Source organism: Glycine max, chromosome 9 (genome assembly GCF_000004515.6).
Source record: "Glycine max cultivar Williams 82 chromosome 9, Glycine_max_v4.0, whole genome shotgun sequence".
NCBI classification, from domain to species: domain Eukaryota; kingdom Viridiplantae; phylum Streptophyta; class Magnoliopsida; order Fabales; family Fabaceae; genus Glycine; species Glycine max.
Genome location: NC_038245.2, coordinates 47,436,134 through 47,457,604, shown reverse-complemented (window position 1 = coordinate 47,457,604; position 21,471 = coordinate 47,436,134). Strand labels below are relative to the sequence as shown.

Sequence of the window (21,471 nt, the reverse complement as noted above, 5' to 3'; positions counted from 1 at the left end):
ATATATATATATATATATAAAGCAGAAGCGTGCTTCACGTTTTCAATGTCAGACTCAATGTGGACATGGTTGATAGGGATATTGGGACCCTTAATGCATCCTTCAATATTCACTAATAATAATGCCAGTTGCATATTACTATACAAAATATCCTATAGAGTGAAGCAACAGTATGGACGATTTTAAGATTATAGATCTTGGGTTTAATTCCTAGGTACGTAGTTAAACCTTTAAAGGAACATAGGAATATTATGTTATATTATAGGCTTTACTTCAATGGTTATAGAACTGGATGACCTATAACTTTATTTGGAAACTTATAAATTCATTATTTTTAACAAACTTTTAGTCAAATACATATAAGATGACGGTGATAGATTTTTAGCTTGATGATCCTTTTTATTGAAAGTTTTTTTGACAGTGTCATATCCCGTGAGCAGGTTTAGATGACATATCCAGTGGGTGGAGTGACGGTACACATATTTAAAGTATGTGAGTTTTAATAGTCACCATGGAAATATTCGTTAATGAAAATGACTTATTCTCGAATGAGAAACTATTATGTAGAAGAGACTCACATTTGAGAGAGACATTATTGAAATAAGTGTGAAGTGAAGTCTTATATCATGAATTGAATAAAAAGGTTAAATACCATATAAGTGAAGACAAGACTTATAAACATAAGTTTTAATGTTTTGAGTTAAAGTGTAGTGTCAAATTTATTTATCATTGCTCATGACTCATTAATGTAAATCTCCTTTATATTTATTCTCTTGGTTACACAACAACTTGTATGTTAATTATTTTTAATATAGACATATAACATTAAATCATGTATTATGTCATTTAAAAGATTTTTGTATCTGTTAAAATGATCTTATAACATCTCATTTGGTTAGATCTATAAACAAGGATAGATGTAAGTTTATAAGAGTGGTGACAATATCTCATTTGGTTAGATGTATAAACAAGGATAGATATAAGTTTATAAGAGTGGGGACAAAAGCTTTTTAACTTTACTTAATTTTTTTCAGCTTTAAATAAGTTTAAAAAATGTGATATGAAATCAAACCAACAAAATGGTAAAATAGTGTAATCTTTAGACATAAAAATGATTAAACAAAAAAAATAATCAGTAACACTCCAAGTAAAAATGGGTTTTTAACAGCCGTATTCTAACAAAGTTAATTGCTACACTGAAGTGTGAAAAACAAGTACAGTTGGAATATTGAAAAATATTTGGTGATGACACGACGGACCATTATAAGAATTTGTTTCGTTAAAAATAGTGACAATTTTTTATGATTTATTTCATATTTAAAAATTATTCATCTTCATCAAGAGATAATTTAATTAAGAAATATAAATTATTATTACTTACATCAATTATTATTGATATATTTAAATAATATAGATAGATGTGCAAGATTATAATTAATTAAATGAGTTGTTGATATAAAGACTTCCAAATCGATATATTATTATTATTATTATTATTATTATTCATACGAATCAAACTTAAATATAGAAAATTTATAATAATTAATGTATATTGTCTAATTAATACAATTAGACTCTTTGCTAGAGTCTATTTATTGTTATTTTTTAAAAATATTTTTATTAAATTTTTAAGTAAAATTATTTTTTTATTTTTGTTCCCTTCTTTTTTTTTTAATTTTAATTAAAAGTTATGCAAATATTTTGTATATAAGAAATTGCCCTCTCAATAAATCCCACTTTTAAAAAGTTCATTTCCACGTGCATAATAAGGATCTGTCTTGTAAAAGTGAGGAAAATGTATTTAAAAAATAATATGTAATTATAATTCTTGAGTAAAATAAATAAGGAATGATTTTTTTAATAATTTTGTAATATATATATATATATATTATCAATCTAAAGATTAATATTAATGTTTCACAATGGGTTGTAACTTGTGATTGTACACAAGATAAGATAATATTTGTTATAATTGATTTTCGCTTCTAAAAAATAATCAAGTTAAATATTTTTTTTGGACCAATCTTGATTAAGGTAGCCAAAGATAAGACCAATTAAAAGATGTTTTGAAAAATAGTTTTATTTTTGTATACAATGGTGAATTCAGACTTGAATGAGAGGAGAAACAATTATAAAATATATAATTCATCCGACTATTATATATCATTAATTTTATAGAAAATATTTATAATTTAATGTTTCAATATGTAGTAATCTATTAAATATCACGACGACTTTCATATCCTAAATACATAAGCAATTAACAAATGTCATAAAATTTCAATCTTTCCAATTTTTTTATAAAGAATAAAATCAAAATTCACTAATTTTATAAGAATTAAAAATATATTTAAATCATAAAAATATAATTCATAAAAAAATTAAAATTCACTATTAATTTAATATATAAAATTATTTATGATAAAATATTAATATCAATATACATATTATACATATCATTGTAAATTATTAAATAAAAATATCAATATTAAATCCATCATTAGTTTGACATCCAAAATATTTAATGATTTTTTTTTTTTTTTGCATTGACTATCTTTTACTTAATTGAGTGTCTCGCATGTAACTAATCAATGACATATAAAAACACTTCACGGGTAAGAATCTACATTTTTGAACATATTATAATTTCATATTATTGATTAGTTACACATTAATTTGTCAATTAAGAGATGATTGATGCAAACCTACTAGAAACTTATAGCAAATTTTGTTCAATTTTGAATGTCAAAACTACAAAACCCTATTGAAAGCCAAAATCAATTCTAATAACTATCCAAACATGTTACTAATTTTAGGTTCTTTTTGTTTGTTTATGTTTTTGCTTGGTTTTATATTTCTGATGTATAAAAAAGAACTCAATTAAAAATATGAGGATTGAAGACCAAAATTGCACGAATATAAACATAAACAAACAAAAAGAACCTAAAATTAGTAACATGTTTGGAAAATAAGGATATAAATTGGACAAATATAAGGGAAATTGTACGAGTTCAGTCAAAAATTATATTTAAATCTTAACTTTTTTATCATAAAGGCATGTGCAGGATTAATAAAACGAAAAATATTAAATATAAGTTGATATTACTAATTAAACCGTCAGTAAGGGTTAATTCACCTATTTAGCATTAAGTTAATTCTTTATTCTTTTAAATATAAAGAATTTAAAATAAATAAAAATTAACAAAAATATAATTTGACACAATTGAGAGATAAGTCATAAGTGTTTATAAGTGGAGAGAGAAGTTAAATCTTCAAACACGTCTACATAAAAAAACATCAGTTAAAATAAATTTCAGGAAGAATTACTACATTACTTGGTCGGAAATAAACTAAACAATATGTGTATTTTAATTTTGAAGCCTTATCACATGTTTTTAAAAGTCCAATAAGGGAGGCTTTGTCCAAAAACTTCCTCTGTCCTTCTCTTTTATTTCTCATCTCAGTTTCCTTCTCTCTCTGTCCAAAAGTGACGTTCTCAACACAAGAACGGTTTTCTGGGTCTATGCGCTCTTAGTGGTTCCGATTCTTTCTCCACTTTCAACTTGTCCGTTTCTCACTCTCCCTCAAATCTCATTCTCTCTCTCTCTCTCTTCCTTCACATTCCCTCTCTTTAATTCAGCCCATTTCACTTGAGCCATTCTCTCTTCTGCTTCTACTTTCCAGTCAATTCAACCCCCCCAATCTTCACCTCTGATCCAAAGCTGAGAACTTGCTTTCTGGGTTCGATAGATACTCTCACTTGCTGTTGTGGGTTGCCTTCAAAACACCACCTTTGAAGACATCTCGGGTCGCTCACTAACCCCTTTTGTCGATTTTGCAACAGAAAGGTTTAATAATAATAATAAAAAGGTTGTGCACTTCGTGGTGTGGTCTTTGTGGGGAATTGGGGATTACGCAGATCTGCATGTTATCTATTAGTATTTCACAATAACCAAAAAGAGTAAGAGAGAGAAGAAAAAAGGACTGTTCTTTTTTTTTTTTTGGTTTTCCCATTTAAAAAAAAAAACTGTGTCTTTCCTTCTTATCTTATCCTTTATTCCTCACATTAATTGATGACTGAAGCGGGTTTGCTGCCATTTTAGCCATCTCAATCTGAAAAGTGTGCAATTGTGATTGTTGTGTGGGGGTGGTGGTTGAAAGATTGCAAAAGTAACAACTTAATTCTGAAGATAAAAGTGGTGTTGTGTGGATTGTGAAAGATTTGATTTTTTGTTGGTTATTCTCAAAAGGGTTGTGACGGATCCTTCAAGGGAAGAAAGTGGGTGCTCGAGTGGTGTGGAGTGCATTCTTGGCATTCTAAGGGCCCTTAAGATGGGGTCCTGCTTCTCTGCGGAAAGCAGGAGCCCTCCCTGCAATTCACCAAATTCATCATCTTTCAGGAAGAGAAAGAGCAACTCCAAGAAGAGGCTTGGATCAAGAGCCTCTTCATTTGAGTATTGGAGGAATGAGCCTCTTCATAGGATCCCTGGGAGGATCTTCCTCAATGGCTCATCCCAAGTTGCATCCTTGTTCACTCAACAAGGGAAGAAGGGCACCAACCAGGATGCCATGGTTGTTTGGGAGGTTAGATCCTTTTTCTGACTTTGCATTTCTATTTTTGGTCAATTTACCCTCTTTGTGAGTGTTTGTTTTGCTACATTTTGTTCACTTTTTCTGTCTTTACATTAATGAGGTTGATTGATTTCCGTCAGCTTGGATTTTGTACCTTGCCATATCTGTACATATGTTTTTTTACATACATACACTACTTTTCTAGGTCTTATGTTGATCCTTGAATTCCATTTCCTGCTTCATGCTGATTTGGTTGTGACGTGTGTCGATTGATCAAGCGGTGTGTTCACATGGTTTCTTTTCAAATATGGTTTTTTGCATGTTTGTCATCAATACTGATTCTTAATTCACCACATCTTTGTCTATGTATGACCGTTTCTGGTTATGATTGTGTATTAAGGATCTAATGTTCTATTCTGCTGGGATCACTTGATGGAAGATGGTGGATGATTTAAGTTCTGAAAGATCTTGGTTGTACTTCCTCTCCACATAGTAGATAGTTACATGAGTATTGATCTGAAACCATTCTTATTATTGAATGTGGGGGGCTGGGGGCAGGGATCTTTTGGTATCTATTTTTAGACAATAGCAATTGTGGATGCTTGGTTTTTGTTTGTTTGTATGTTTCTGTTGAATAATGTTTTATATTGTTTTAATTGCTTCCGTTTACCATATATTGCAGAACTTTTGTTCTAGAGAAGATACTATTTTCTGTGGAGTTTTTGATGGCCATGGTCCGTATGGTCACATGGTTGCGAAAAGAGTGAGGGATTCTCTTCCTCTAAAACTGAATGCCCATTGGGAACAAAGTGCATCTGGTGAAGAAGTCCTCAAGGAGATTAGCGTTAATACTGCAGGAAGCATGAATTCAGAAGAGGCTGCATTTGCATCTGCTGATGATGAATCCAGGGTATCTGTTGATGCCGAGGAAACAGAAAAACACCCAGAAATCTTTCAGACACTTAAAGAGTCTTTTTTGAAGGCATTCAAAGTTATGGATAGAGAACTGAAGATGCACCAAAGTATTGATTGCTTCTGTAGTGGGACGACAGCAGTAACTCTGGTTAAGCAGGTGTTGGCTTGTAACCTTTGGTAGATTATATTTTGTTAGAATATTTTGCTAATGAATTATTTTTTACCATAAAATATGTTGGTTCCTTTACAGGGCCGTGATCTTATTATTGGAAATGTTGGTGACTCTAGAGCTGTTCTGGGTACAAGAGAGAAAGACAATTCTCTTGTTGCCATCCAGTTAACTGTGGATCTAAAGCCCAATCTTCCAGGTATATCTCTCATCTGGGAAATTCTTGCCTACTTTGTTGAACAGTGGCATCAGATTTAAGAAAACATTCAGATCAGTTCGAGTCATTTCCATGAAGAACATAGTTTAGTTGAAATGTGTCTCCTTTGTTATTGAGTTATTTCTATCATTCTTGGATGTCAAACATTGAGATATGCTGCTTTTGATCTTTTAGTTTTTGAAATTCTTAACTCCCTTTCATTCTGCGTCCTGATACACTTTTGATTAGAGAATTTTCCTTCTATTATAGGCAACTGCGAATTCTTTTCCCCCTTATTTTATATATACTCTGTCTTGATTGGAATGGTTTACGATGTGAAATATCCTTGTCATATCCAGCAAGTAACCTCAATATTATTCTATAAATATAATAAGGATAAAAGAAAGAAATATAAGGTTTTTTTCAGCATTAAAATTTATTATTATGTGATTATATGGGCATGTTCTTGATCAGTTGATCCTGTGTAAATTTATGCAATTGTTGGAAATCATTAAGGGTCCATGCAGTACCCTAACAGTAAAAGATGTGATACATTAGGCATATTAGTGGACAAGAACTATGGGTTCACATGTTAAATTTATTTGAGAGCTCTAGATTAGAATACATGTTTTGAATAACTAATCTACATATTTACATGAAATAATAGAGATGAGCCATAAAAGGGACATCCGTACCGGTAGAGAGAGGATACTAACACTTAGTTGGTTGGGGGATGGACAAATTTTTATGTCTGTTGTGTTAGGTATTGTGTTTGTATGTCATGTCTCATCTCAAATTGTACTTATCCAGAATCAACCCATTCTTGGTTTCTGTTTAATAACCATATTAAAGGAAAAGATTTAGCCTATGTAACTCATTGTATTAAGTTGACATCTCTCTAATGCTATTTTTCATGGTCTGTCATATCTGTACATATTGTCCACAAGTCTTTCCTAATTTATTTTTCTCTTTTACAGCTGAAGAAGAGAGAATTCGCAAATGTAAAGGACGTGTTTTTGCTCTTCAGGATGAACCTGAAGTTGCTCGAGTCTGGTTGCCAAACAATGACTCACCTGGCCTTGCCATGGCAAGGGCATTTGGAGATTTTTGTCTTAAAGATTTTGGCCTGATATCTGTTCCCGAGGTGTCATACAGACGAGTCACCGAGAAGGACGAATTTGTTGTCATGGCAACAGATGGGGTAGGAGACCTATCTTACATTTTCATCACACATGCCTACTAAGATTTTCATTTTACTTGCCCTTTTCACTTTCATCTCAAGTTTGTTGTTTATTAATGGCAGATTTGGGATGTTCTCTCAAACAAAGAAGTGGTGGACATTGTGGCAGCCGCGCCAAGGCGTGCCTTGGCTGCACGAGCGCTGGTTGAGTCAGCGGTTCGCTCATGGAGGTACAAGTATCCAACCTCCAAAGTGGATGACTGTGCTGTGGTTTGCCTCTTTCTGGACTCGGACTCGGACTCCCACAAAGTGTGTAGTGCTTCCAATGTCATCAAGTCCAAGGAACAACCTAGTTCAGGTATCCAAGTCCACAACGGTGACAGTGGAGATGTTCCTGCACCTACTGGTCTGGCAAGGTCAGGAACTTGCAGGGAAAACAATGAAGACAACAACAACAACAGCGAGGAAGAGTCTAAGGAAGAGGAAATAGATACTGATGCAGAAATAGAGTGGTCTGCTCTCGAAGGAGTGTCGCGTGTGAACACATTACTAAACCTCCCAAGGTTTGAACCTGACAAAGAAGACAAGGGGATGAGAAAACACAAATGAAAAAAAAAAAATGGTTCAACCAATCAAGGAATGCTGAGTTGAGTGAAAGATGGTCTTTTACTTTATATTTGTTTATTTTTATTTTGTTTTTGTTTCCCATCATCATTATATGGATACATATACCCTCTCTTTTTATTTTTGTTATTTTTGCTCAATTTTCTTTTCTATTTATATATTCATGTTCCCACCCATTGATGTTTTTGTTTGGACTAGAGAGGATGGCCGGGCTGTTTTAGTGTGTCTGGAAATCTGTCCTCCCTCTCGTGTGCTTGAAAATTTTGTAAAATCAAACTCTTCATAGTTCATACCTAATAATTTATAAAGGACTTGTTATTTAATTACTTATTTTGTTGGAAATTTGTAGCGTGGTTCGTCGGTTTGGGTGTTTAATATTAATTTATTACATTATTGTGCAAGTTGGTGAATGACAAGGAAATTGGGATAATGACGCGTACAGTGATTAGGTTCATAAATCATAAATCAAATGAAGTGGCCTCAATTGTTAAAGCTTTTTGCATCTTTCTTTTTCGGGTGGAAATTAATGTGGTATGGTTTGGAATTTGGCGTGGACAGGTGCTAGGAGTAACCAAAACTCGTGTTTGCTATTGTTTGGTGTCTTGTGTGGCTGGTGACACCACTATGTTCATTGCAAAATTGTGTGTCATTTGATTTTTTTCAATTATTCATACTATTACCATTACATTTCCAACACACAATAAATTGCATTGAATTTAGTTTAATAAATTTGAAGGGTGAGTTTCAGAACTGCACATGTTCCAGCTACTAGCGTATTTTGAAACTGCAGATGATCCTATATTTCATTTGCGCAAACACATGTATACACGCTCACTGACACACGTTTAATGAAGCGGACATTAAATTTGTAAAATTTTAAAGACGATGTTGATAGTGACTATGAACTATGAAGTGCCAATTTGGGTTGAAAGACAGTTAGTAGTTATATTTATTGCGTCGTAAATTCCTGTGTTTTTTAAACAAAATTATTGAAAACTATTTATTATTATTTTGATGACCACAGTCCTAAAAGGCTAAAACCATTATTTTTTTGGACAAACAAATTCATAGCATTTCATTATTGATAGTAAGAACAATAAAATATGGTATCATATGATAAATAGATGGACTAGTATTATCAATAGCTACCCCAACAAGAATGTGAACAATTATATTAGCTTGTGGCCTAACCAACTCAACCCAAAAGTTTGGAAAAAGAGATAGAAGTTCTCTGCAATCACTGATAGATGAAACCAACTTCAGAAAAATCCTTTGTAATGTAATTCAAAGATTACATGTGACATGTCCAAATCAATTACCCAATGCAATGCTTGCAAAACTTTCCCCCTCTAAAACTAGGGCACAGACACAGGGGACCATCCAAGCCGATTTCGCCAACACAAAGTAACCCTCTTCATCTCTGATACGCATTTCCCAGCTCGTTTGTTGACTTTGTACATGAAAGCTAGCATTTACATTACACTTCACAAATCCATGCTCAATAAATACAAAATTTTTGTTGTTCAAATTGTATTAGAAATCACGGAGTATTGCAACGCTTTCCTATAAAAACCTTTCATTGTTGATTTCTTAACCAGTATTTTCTTTATGTTATTATTGTTCTTTTAATTTGGTTATCTTTTATTATTATTATAAAACATAAATTTGATTCCTAATATTTTAATTATGCAACTATAACTTATCTATTAATTTGATATTTAATAGTTTACAAAAATGTTAATATGATAATAAAGTGCAAACAAAAATATATTAATATTAATGTACAATAAGGTAGAAGTGTCAGAGTGAATAAACTTAACTTGATTTATTTTTTTTGGAGCCAAAACTAAGTCCACCAATAACTATCCAGTGTATATTCAATTGACACTAGATTGGTTAAACTTGTGATGTCAAGTTTGAGCTATGGATATATAGTCGTGTTACATGCTTGAATGAGAATTTTGTTACCTTTAGTAGTTCTACTTTATTAGAGCAAAATTACTTCTTGTGGAAGATATTCGTCAGCTTGTAGAAAAAAAATCTATCAAGATACTAATTCATAACAATAGACTTAAAAAAAAAGAAAATACAAGGAAAACAAAAATATCAAGAAAAATTTAAATAAAAAGTAATAAATTTTAAAAAATTAGAAAAATAAAAACATGTTAACATGAGTTGTTCCATCTCACTTGAGCAACTATCTCATCTCAACTTATTGGTTAAGTGGAACGGGCCAAATAAATTCTATAAAAAAATAGAGTAAATATTTTTTCAATTTATTTAATTTGTGTGTCAGATTAGTTTGGGATCACTTACAAGTTCAAATTTATTTATCACTCTATAATTTTTTTTATTATATTTTATTAATTTTGTAATGATTGGAAAATAAAATTAAGGGTAAAAATCAAGTTTTTCTTATCTCTCTAATGGTAAGGTAGAGGTATTGGTCTTCAGAAAAAAAAAATATTGGTCACTATATTTTATCGCAAATAATTAAGACTAAAACACATGAGTTATATGGTCAAGATTAACTCCTCTAACATACAAAAAATTATTCTTTCATGATTTGATCTAATGACCCAAATTCATTCTTCAATTATGTCATAATAAAACTCCTCTATCTATATATGTATGTACGCGGAGATTAAGTTACTCCAAGGCTAGGGTAATTTTTTATAGAAGTATTCCACTCAATAACTCTTGATATAATATAAGCTAGAGCTTATTTTAAAAGCAACTAATACATATCTCATAAGTTACTATTTTCGTAAACTCTTGATTCAAATACATAATACAAATATTGACGTGATAAGAAAAGTTGGAATAATTTGTAGTTAAACTCCTGTTCTAAATGGGACCTAAATCGAGAAGCTAGCAAATAAATGCGTTCATGGATGATTGGTAAGAAGGTGCTAGAATGGCCTGGCTGACTGGCCCGCACTTACAAAAACAAAAGGCTTATACTTATCACTTATCAGATTACAAGCTTCCAACATCCTCTCTTCGAAAGGATTGATATATCAATCAGATTACAGTTAAATAATAATCCCTTACATATGATTTTTTTTCTTCTTTTACTTTTTGTGAAATCCCATTCATATGAATATTTGATGTAAAGGATAAATCAGTAACGAAAAAGCTACAATGCACTGCTGTAACTTGTATTCATTAATCCATGTAAGTTTTATTTTACGCCACATGATGCATTGCCTTAATTAATTATATTTGCTTTCCTTCCAACCAACGGCTGTAAAAATCCAACGCTTCCCGCGGCTTATATTCCGGCACGGTGTGCCCAGCTCCCTGCACCATATTTGGTAAATAAATCACCTAATTATTAGTTAACTATTTGACAATTTATTATTTGGTGTGATATATAACTAAGTTGATTTAATTTACCTTGATTGTGAGGAAGGTGAGGTTGTTCTCGTACGCTTGCAAGTACCTGTGCCATTTCAATTGAACAAAATTTATATTGTGTTGTTTTGGATGCTAGCTAATTGAACAACTTTACTAATACAAGTACAAGAATTTGTTAGGCATAGAGGGTTGACATGCATACCCAGCAACTTGGTTATTTGAGTTCCATGGCCTCCATTCATCCACAATCTTATATCTCAAAGATCGTGTCCAAGCCTCACTTCCGGTAAATGGCACGCACATATCATGGTCGCCACTGCCATGACCCATGATCATACATAGTTAATTAAGAATTTCACATAATTAAGCATATTACTATTAATTAATAACATTCTTGAAATTCAATTAGATTGTAGTTGGCACCTGAAAATAAGTGCCTTATAGCCCAGCCTGGTTAGGTTCTTGTGGTAAGGAATCATGCTTCCAGCATTGTGATGGTACTCTATCCTTCCCGTACATAATTCCCACGGACCCGCCACTTTTTCCTGTTCATATGTATAAAAGTTAATTAATCCTCAGTCATTATTACCTTAACTGTTAACATAAAATATGATTAATACTAATGATAGTGATTACCTACCGATTCAGCATGAATTGCTTTCCTGACTGCAACGTTGTTTAGCCATGAACTTGCTACTTCATCGCTCTGCTCTTTGCCAGATCAAAAACAGAATTAATTTTATCATTTCACTAATTTGAGATCATAACCTATTTCATACTTTTAACCGATCTCTACATGACACGTGTATAAATTTCTTAATTTACAAGAAAAAAAAATTAATAATATTAATCAATCAGATGTCATATAAAGATAAACAGGAATTATGATAGTCCTGAACCATAACATAATGCACCTGAGAATTTTTTTCATGTCTTCACATTTAAATTAACTAAATATTAATAAAAAAATGTTACACTAGCTATGATTGAGTTAGACTCTCTAAAATTAAAAGCTTCACGAATTATCAAGATTTGTCTACAACATACTTAATTGCATACAAGAATGAGCATGATAAATATTGAGACATGATTGATAACTTACAACACAGGCGACATGACTGGTTTCTGTCAATTGGGGCCATAATGTAACAAGGCCAGGTTTGACTGGTGCTCTAAAAGGCCAAGCTCTACCAAACATTCTATTCCTCACTGGAAGAGGCCTCTCAGTAACCCCCAATTGCTTGAAACTCTTTGGTAAGCTTCCATTTTCTTTGGCTGTGGCATCACCAGGGAAATGGTAGCATGGCTCTAGTATGTTGTACACGTTAAGCCCATCAATGGCCTGATATCATGGCAATGATAATCATGTTTAATTAGTTCTTATTATTCATAATAACGAGAAGAAGAAAAATAGAAAAAGAAACCCATTCATGCTGCTGCCATCTTCTTGTTCTCTATGAATGTGTCTCACCCTGTCAAATTTTTCAATGTTCTTGTAACACACATCATTTTCGTCCAAAGAGTAAGCATCGTAGTAGTTTCCTTTGCAGGAAGATTGTAAATTCTGCAAATTGTAATTGATTTGCATAATATTAATAATGAGACCAAATAAATGCTAACTAATTAATGCTTTCAAGACATCGATCAAGACGACATTTAATAAAAAAGAAAATATAATTAAAAGTAGTATACTTAATAACTTAATACAGCATATAAAATTTCACTACCTTGTATATAAAAAATAAGATAATTAACCAATGAATTAAGTTGTACTTAACAAATTAAATTAATTTTTATTCAATACCTCATAGATAGTGTCGGATATGAGGCCCATCCCGTGCACAAATGGGATAAGAGCATTGCCGTCAAATATTTCGTCCGTGACACCATTTCCAACCATGTAACCCTACACAAGAAATAAAAGTCAAATGAAATTTAAGGTATTTGCTGGCTTTCTACGTACGTCAAAACTTAAAAGATATGTAATTGTAACATAATTTATATACACCTTTTAATATTTTTTTTATTATTAAGTATTTGCTGGCTTTCTACGTCAAAGCTTTAGGACTCGCGTAAAATTTAATATGTCCAAAAAAAAAAGTTACTAGCTTTCACTATCATAAAATATTTTATTATACGTAAAAGAAATTGTACCTTAAAATTGATCACGGGCTTTGTACCACTCCGGATTCCTGGCATGGACACACAAACAATTTATGCTCATAAACCAATCATATAAATACATAAAGCAAGATGGAATTAAAAACTTTGATATCACTGTAGTATCACACATCCTTTCTGAGTATATAACTTTTTTTTTATAGGTTATAACATATACATGAAACTTAGACAACACTTTAAAATTTAGAAAATAGTCTATACATTGATAAGATAAAAAATTATTATATTATTGTTGAATCACAAACCTTCATTTATATATATATATATATATATTATAATTATTATCTTAAAAGTCATATTAATCACAATTTTTTAATTAGTTGCCAATCTAAATGTTTTTACAGAATAGTAGTATATGGAAAGTAAACTCTGTATTTTATATTTTAAGTTACAAACTTATGAAAAAAAAAATATATAAATTAAGCGTTCATGTTATTGTTTTAGCTATCGAATTAGACTTTACCTTTAGCAACTTCAAAAGCTAGAGTAGGCACATAAACTCCGGCATAAGACTCCCCAGCAATATAAAATGGATTAGCCTGGAATTCCGGAAATTGCTGAAACCACTGCCAATAAAAGAAAAATAAAATATAAGCAACAAAAAATGTACCATTGTTATTTGCACCATGCTTTGTGCATGTGTATCATTGTTGTGCCATGCAAACTAACAATTAATTATGAAGATTGGAGTGTAAGCATCTAAAATAGAATATTAGAATAATATTGCGTACGTGCGTACGTAATATACTAATTAGGTTAATTTGATCCTATTCTTATATATCCTTCCAATGCTAATGTTAATTTTATTTCAAATGCTAATATCCTCTCTTGGAAGTACCTTTAAGAGGAAAAGATGGGTATCAGACGCAGTTTCAAGGTCCCCAGTAGCATATTTGCTCGTGTTCTTGGAGTAAGAGAACCCAACACCAGCAGGGGAATCCAAATATATAACGCTGGAAACCTGAAATTAAGATGGATAAAGATAGTAAATGTAAAGGTGCCATTACTTCAAATAAAAAAAAGTATTAATTGTAATTTGTGAGAGAAATGCATTTTTAATGCGAATGAAATGTAAACTAGAAAATAAAACATTAAGTAATTCAACTCTGTTTTTTAAAATTTTGGAACCATTTCTAATCTAATTTCTTTCATCGATATGAAATTGTATTGTATCATATAAATCGAACATATTAAATATTTATTAAACAAATGGCCAAGGATAACTATATCCTCTTCAATTATTTTCCATCATTCCATGTGCTCTTAGGATTGATGCGTAAGTTGGCAAGTTGAGAAAATCGCAATTATGTTCAAGTATATATAATTAATAAAAATCATTTAAAACTTGACTCATATGTATACTACATGCCATCTTAACACAAGATTGGGTAATAAACATCAACAGAATTATTATAATGTATAATTAGATGCAAATATAGCAATATTAATTTCTGGGAGTCACGTTCTTACCTTAGACCAGCTGTAAGGATTGATATGCAAAGTGGGTAGATTCCCTTTCGAATTTGCAGCCTCAAAGTTGAATGGTCCTGCATGCACCCACATTTCACAATCACATATATAATCGATCAACACAAAAAAACAAAACAATAATTACAATATATTTATTCAAGGTGAGGAAAGGACGTCCAAGAGAACAATTTCTTAAACTCTTACTATGTCAGTGGCTCAACATTTTTCCCTTATATGCACGCCTTCCAAAAGCTGATGATGTGGGAAGAAATTAATGTAAAGACGCGTAATATTTAAAATTGGTCCCCGATTTGATAAACAGATGCCAACTTCTAACTAAAAGAAAAAGTGACCAAATTTTTCAAAATTCAAATTTTGCCTTTGTACCCCTAGCCTGCCCATCCAGAACCGTTGAAGATTTTTATTTTTTTTTGTCACCGAAAATCTAATTAACTATTTTTTGTAGAATATTTAATCTTAATCATAAGGTTTTCAAATCTAAGACTTTATTTAAATATACTGAATCTAATTTTATTCATACTAACCATTTGGTGGTGGTTAAAGTCTTGAAGATTAATATGATGATGAGACATATATAAAGTGCCATTATTATGGTTTCCAATGAATAAAAAATAAGGTACAATAATTAGCCTACCATGCTCATAAACAAAGCCATCAAAGCTGGAGCACCCAGGTCCACCATTCAGCCATAGCACAACTGGGTCCTTCTCTGGACTTCTTTCTGAACTAACGAAGTAGTAGAACAGGTTCTTCCCACTTTCAGTATTTCCATCAATACTTATATATCTGAGGTCAATAATTGAACCCAACAAAAAAAATCTCCTTTAGTTTACCTAAAAGATAACCCGTTTTAATTTGTAGTGACGTCACTCGAGTTAATTGATGAAATTAAAACATCTATGCATTATAAAGTTTTTGAAGTACCATATTAAGGCTTAATTAAAATTAAAATTTTCCCAACTAGTACGAAAATTATCTGAAAGTTTTGAAAAAGTGGAGACGTGTAAATTGGATTTAATTTATGCAATAAGTTGGTGAGTGTTAATTTGATGAGAAATATACGTAAAAACTAATTGTAATTAAGATATTAGGTTTCTTGATCTTGATGAAAATGATGTGTGCGTACCCGGAATAGTGCTTGGATGGGAAATTGGCGTTAAAGCCAGGGAGTTGTGTGATGAGAGAGGGTGCAGGGGCAGCTTGAACAGAGATCCAATGACCCGACAAAAGCATGCAAAGTATAGACACAACCCAATACTCTATAATTTTTTTATTTTCCATGGCCATTCAATTTTTTGGGAAGAAAAGTGATGGAATGGAGCAAGGAGCAAGGCATGGCTATATATATAAATATGTGAGGTGTGTGAATGATATTAAGAAAGAAAAGAAGAATCATTACTTAAGCTTTACTGCAATAGTCAAGACCAAGGTTAAAGGTGAGTTTAAATTCAAATGAGCTTGACTAATATTGTATAAAGGGATTATTGAATTTAGTTTAATAAATTGCAAATCTTCTGATAGGAATACAAAAAAAGAAGTCAAGGTCAAGCATTATTTGATTTTAAAATATTTATTGGATAAAGGTGAGTTTGGAATTTATACCACGGCATTGGAAGAAAGCTAAGAAGAAAAGCCGTAGCTTGGGCGGGTCAATCTCTACATGCGAGTTGCATTTGTTAGATAAACCACGCCACACGTGTGCTAAATTTTTAACTAATTAGTCTTTTGCACGGAATATTTTATGTTCGACGTAGATTGTAATATTGTTTAACAACATTTTATACATCTTTTGGAGATGTTTTTAAAATTATTTTTATGATTAAATATCATTTCTGAAAGTTAAAAAAGTAATTCTTTAAATTTTTGTATATTCTTTTAAATTTTCAATTGTTTAAATTGACTATCTTTAATGGAGTGAAATATGATTTTTTAATATTTTTTTTAAAACATTATAATTCATTAATTGAATTGTTTTTATGATATATATATATATATATATATATATATATATATATATATATATATATATATATATATATATATATATATATAATACTAAATTTATTTTCTTTTGAAAATATTAAATCAAAGTAATTTCAACTGATTATATAAAATATTGTATTTATATCATATATACATAATAATCAAATAATAAATGCATTAAATTCATTTTTCTTCTACAAATATCTCATAACAAATATGCATTTAAAATCCACTTTCTATTAAATATCCTACGAATTAATAATATTTATTAAATAAGTGAAAAATAAAATAACCAAAAGAGAATTGTCTAATGTACCCTTAAGAAATTATTGTTAAGAGGGACATACCGAGTCAACAAATATATAACTCATAAGAAATTTGAGTTAGCTTCACTTGACTCACTTTTCCCACCTTAACTAGCCTATTTTAAAACCTCTATTTTATTTCTTTCATGTCACTTCTTACATTTTAAAATTGGAGTGTATATCTATATTTTTCTTTGCTTTTATGATTTGTTTGGCATAGAGGAGGAAAAAATATGGCAAATAAGGTAAATTTTAAGGATTTTTTATTTGAAAGAAACAGTCAAAAGAATATAAAAAGATTGATAGTCATGGATGAATCTAGAAACCTTAAGGGGTTGAAATTTTTTTTCTTTGTAATTGTTTGAATGTGTAACTTTTAAAAAATATTAATTTTTAAAAATATTTAGTATTTTCACACATAAAATATTTTATTTTAAATGATAATAACTTTAAATGCTACTATTATCAATACATAATTAATTTCAAATAATTTTAAACTAATTATCACCTTAATCATTACTTTCTCTCGACTCTATTGTAAGAAAATAATAATTTTATACTTATTAAGAAATTAGTTAATTTTATTAAATTGTATCCATCTCAGAACAATTTTTTTTTTCTAAACTACTTTTTTATTCTAACTATTGATTGATATAAATTATGAAAAATTGGAAGTAGTAAGTACATCTCACCGAAGAAATCACGGAGGAAAAAGCGGAGAATACTTACAAAATAAACAGCTCTAAGATAGATGCTTACAGCGAGACAAACAAAATAGCTATATACAACAAAATATAAGCTTTACTAATGTCTTTAAAGTATAAAAGTAGAAATCCAACATAAGAAACTTTGTTGAACGAAGAAAAACATTTTTTTTTTTGCTCAACAAGAAAAATCTTAATTTTGTGGTTACTAATTAGTGTCGATAAACGATTGAAAAAATCTTGCCAGCATATTTATAAGATTTTTTTAATAACAATGTATAAGATTTAAAATGATTTAGTTTGTGGTTAGATTCTCTTTCATCTTTTATTCTAAGAAGAGTTTCTTAGGGATAAATATGACTTTCTTTTCTTTAGATTTAGATGATTATACATGTGTTTTTGTTGTTTGTCTCCCATAATTTTTATTTATTTTTATCTTTGATACTATAATGGAGTGTAATGTTTTGTTGGTTGACGAGTTTGGTTTCAATCTTAATGTTTTGTTTGTTGTTACACACTTTCGCTAGCCCTTGCTTTATGGTGACAAACACCCACCATCTGTTCACGCATCAAGCCCAATAAGTGTTTGACGTGAAGGGGTGTGTTGGAAATAATCCAAGTCCCACACCGACTAAAAGTAATCACACATTAGAATATATAAAGTGAGGGACAACACTCACCCCTTGAGCTAGCTTTTGGGGTTGAGTTAGGCTTCTCACATTATACACTCTAAGAATAACTTTGAATTTTAATTAAAAAAGTTCATGTATTAAAATTAAACATAAATAATTTTCAGGTAATAAAAATAAGAAAATAAAGTTTAGGTTGTAAAAACAAAATGGATTATATGTATGTATGAAAAATATATTTATGTTTTGTTTTTTTAAAAAGATATTTTTTTGTGAATTAAATAAAAAGATACCTCTATTCTTTGGGAAATAAAATTTCGGGAGCCTCTCAAACTAACGTGGCTTTGTTACTGTTTACCCTTGTCACTGTCGGCATTAACCAAAGTAAAAACAAATAAAGGCAATGAGAAAATTAAGGAGGCAAACCAAACCAAATTTTGGGTAAAAAAGGTAAAGCCCTATTTGGAAAATTAATTAGGAAGACTAACCCTAAGTTAAACAAATAGTACAAAGCATTTGGGTGGTTATTGCTTTAATTAATCATATATTGGGCATGATACATGTGTGTACACTCAGCATAGTAGTACTAGTGGGATGCTGTTTCCTTTATGGAATAATGGAATGGAATTTTATCTGACAATGGCTCTTTTTATCAATCAGTTTATGCTATTCTGGCAAACATGCTTGCATTTTTGTCTTCATTCTTACCCTTTCACCCTCCTTTGGACTTGCTCTCAAATGCAATATGCTTAATGTTGCTGTCTAAGACTTGTGAAACCAAAGTGCACTATGACTACTATTGACTAGAAAAATAGTGGCATGCATATAGGACGCAAATGCAGTTAGTGGGAAATTAATAATTGCGTTGATTTCAATGGTTTGTGCGTTAGTGGCCCCTTTGCCTCCTTCTACTTTTCATTAATTCTATAAAAGGACAAACGTGGTTTTCATTTTCTCTCAATTAGCTTTTTCTGGATCTCTAGTGGATGACTCAGAGTCAGGACTGAGCTTATAAGAGAAGTTCAGTTGGAGTGGTTGATATAGTTGGTACTAGATTATGGAAGTGCTTAATAGTATTTTTATTATAAAAAAGTGATAAAACAAGAAGACACTTTAATACTATGAGTATGAGTTATGACGCCATGACAACTTAAGCTTGCGAGTCGATGGTTGAATTGCAAATGCATTTAATCAGCTAGTTCTTAGGTGCTAAAAAATCTTATTTAAAGGGATTGTTTATCAAAGAAATTTGAACCTATACACAGAAAAAAGATAAAAATTTAATTGTATCAAAATTTTAAGTGTTATACCAACATGCATTAACCAGAAGTGCTTAATATGATGTGCATGTGCTAGCTAGACCACACATACATATACATACCACCAGTTGCTGTTTCACTTTCACAAAACCTCATCCACATATTACCTTGCCTGCTTGCCATTTATATCCAGAGGCTCCAAATTCCATTTGTTATAGAAAAGCGTTTCAGTACATACCTTCGCGTCATCCTTGGATTAATAAATGAAGATATCATTTTTATTCAAGCTTGGATATTAGTTACAACTTACAAGAAATGGAAATTTATATGTACTGCATCCCCCAGTATTTTTAATTCCTATCAAACCAAAAAAACTTATGTAAAGTAATAGAACATCCAACATCTCTCAATATTACAAAAGATAATGTTTAAGATACATCTATTATTATCTTTCATCATACTTTATATTTCAATTTTTTTTTAATCTTTCTCTTATTTTTCCTCCAAAATTGTCTATCACTCTCTCTCTCTCTCTCTTTATATATATATATATATCTTATTTCCACCGCAAATTTCCCAAAATGAAGGAAAAAAAATACTATAATACCCATCAAGATATATGCGATGGGCTAATTAATTGGAGACTTTATTTGTGTTGAAAACTTGAAATACACTACTGATATTTCTATGACCAACAAGGTGTAATTGGATTTTAAGGGGAAACATATGATGATATGGGGGTACCAATGATGACATGAAGAACGTGAGTAACATACTTTTTTAATTATTAGTCGAAGTTTATTTTAAAAATTTAATAATTCTATTTCTTATCAATAAGTCTCATTTATGATTTTTTTTAATCTTCAATAAATTTTAGTTAACAATATGAAATATATCAAATTTAATATGTCAGAGTGTAGTATTATCTTTACGTTTGAGAGGTGCTAACAATGCATGCTGGGCAATTTTGCCGTCTTATTTATCGATTTCCTTAAAATGAAACTTTTATTTTTTATTTTTCTTTTTAGGTTTTAGCCATAGGGAACTGAGACAAGCAATTAATTTTTGCTGTTGCATGGAGGGAACATCAAGGAAAAAAAATGGTGTTTAGCACAAAAATACCTCATCCTTAAGCTAACACGAAACATCATGTGGTAGGAACAAACCAAGAAGAGCATGCTATGGAAGCAATTACATACAACAAACCAAAGCTAGAACATGTATATTTTTGTCTGGCTTTATAGAACGTAACTGATATGTTGGCCAAAGCCTGTTTATGTACAATTTTACCTACAAATTCTATTTGAAGGTGTAGACCCCGCAAAAAGGAAAAGAAAAAAAAATTATATTCCATTCTCTGAATCTGAATAAAGAAGTTGACAATCTGTTTCTCTGCTTTTAGATTTACTCTTTTTTTTTTTCGGTTAACTTTGTGCTTTTGGAATTTGGTGCCAGCTGCGACCTGATTATGAGTTAATTTAAGGGAAATTGTAAACATCCACTACAACATATAATCTTTAATAATATTTTTCTAACACTTAATAAAAATATCGTTAAAATTTTTTGTAACTTTTTTTTAACATTTTATCAAATGTTGTGTATAAATTATATTGTTAAAAATTCAACAATATAAATTATATATAATATTTAATAAAATATCACAAAAATATATTAATAAACACTTATTTTTATTTTACAATTTTTTAAATATTGTGAAAAACTTTTAGGAATATTTTTAATAAGTATTAGACAAAAAAATATTAGTAAATATCATATGTGTACTGATAATCCAATCATCCATTTTATTTTGGGACTTTCCAAAGAGAGATAAGAAAAATGTTTAATTATTTATTTAATCTCTATAATTTTTAAATTTATCCTTTTTAGTTTTTATAATTAATAA

At 30.4% G+C, this 21,471-nt stretch overlaps 2 protein-coding genes across 2 annotated transcripts; one reads left to right on the top strand and one right to left on the bottom strand.

Annotated features, from left to right (window-relative positions):
* Positions 1-3,367: 3,367 nt before the first annotated feature.
* On the top strand, positions 3,368-7,979 carry LOC100782003 (probable protein phosphatase 2C 33). Its single transcript, XM_003534461.5, has 5 exons — positions 3,368-4,584; positions 5,255-5,644; positions 5,738-5,855; positions 6,830-7,053; positions 7,156-7,979. Exons 1-5 carry the CDS (start codon positions 4,333-4,335, stop codon positions 7,639-7,641), a joined length of 1,470 nt encoding a protein of 489 aa, XP_003534509.1. The 5' UTR covers positions 3,368-4,332; the 3' UTR covers positions 7,642-7,979.
* A 2,618-nt stretch (positions 7,980-10,597) lies between these two features.
* LOC100781451 (serine carboxypeptidase-like 20) lies at positions 10,598-16,339 on the bottom strand. Its single transcript, XM_003534460.5, has 14 exons — positions 15,815-16,339; positions 15,323-15,474; positions 14,668-14,744; positions 14,036-14,158; positions 13,661-13,763; positions 13,171-13,208; positions 12,821-12,922; positions 12,488-12,580; positions 12,119-12,358; positions 11,657-11,722; positions 11,440-11,561; positions 11,219-11,332; positions 11,056-11,101; positions 10,598-10,959 (listed from the first exon to the last, which is right to left on the bottom strand). Exons 1-14 carry the CDS (start codon positions 15,973-15,975, stop codon positions 10,876-10,878), a joined length of 1,521 nt encoding a protein of 506 aa, XP_003534508.1. The 5' UTR covers positions 15,976-16,339; the 3' UTR covers positions 10,598-10,875.
* Positions 16,340-21,471: the final 5,132 nt, after the last annotated feature.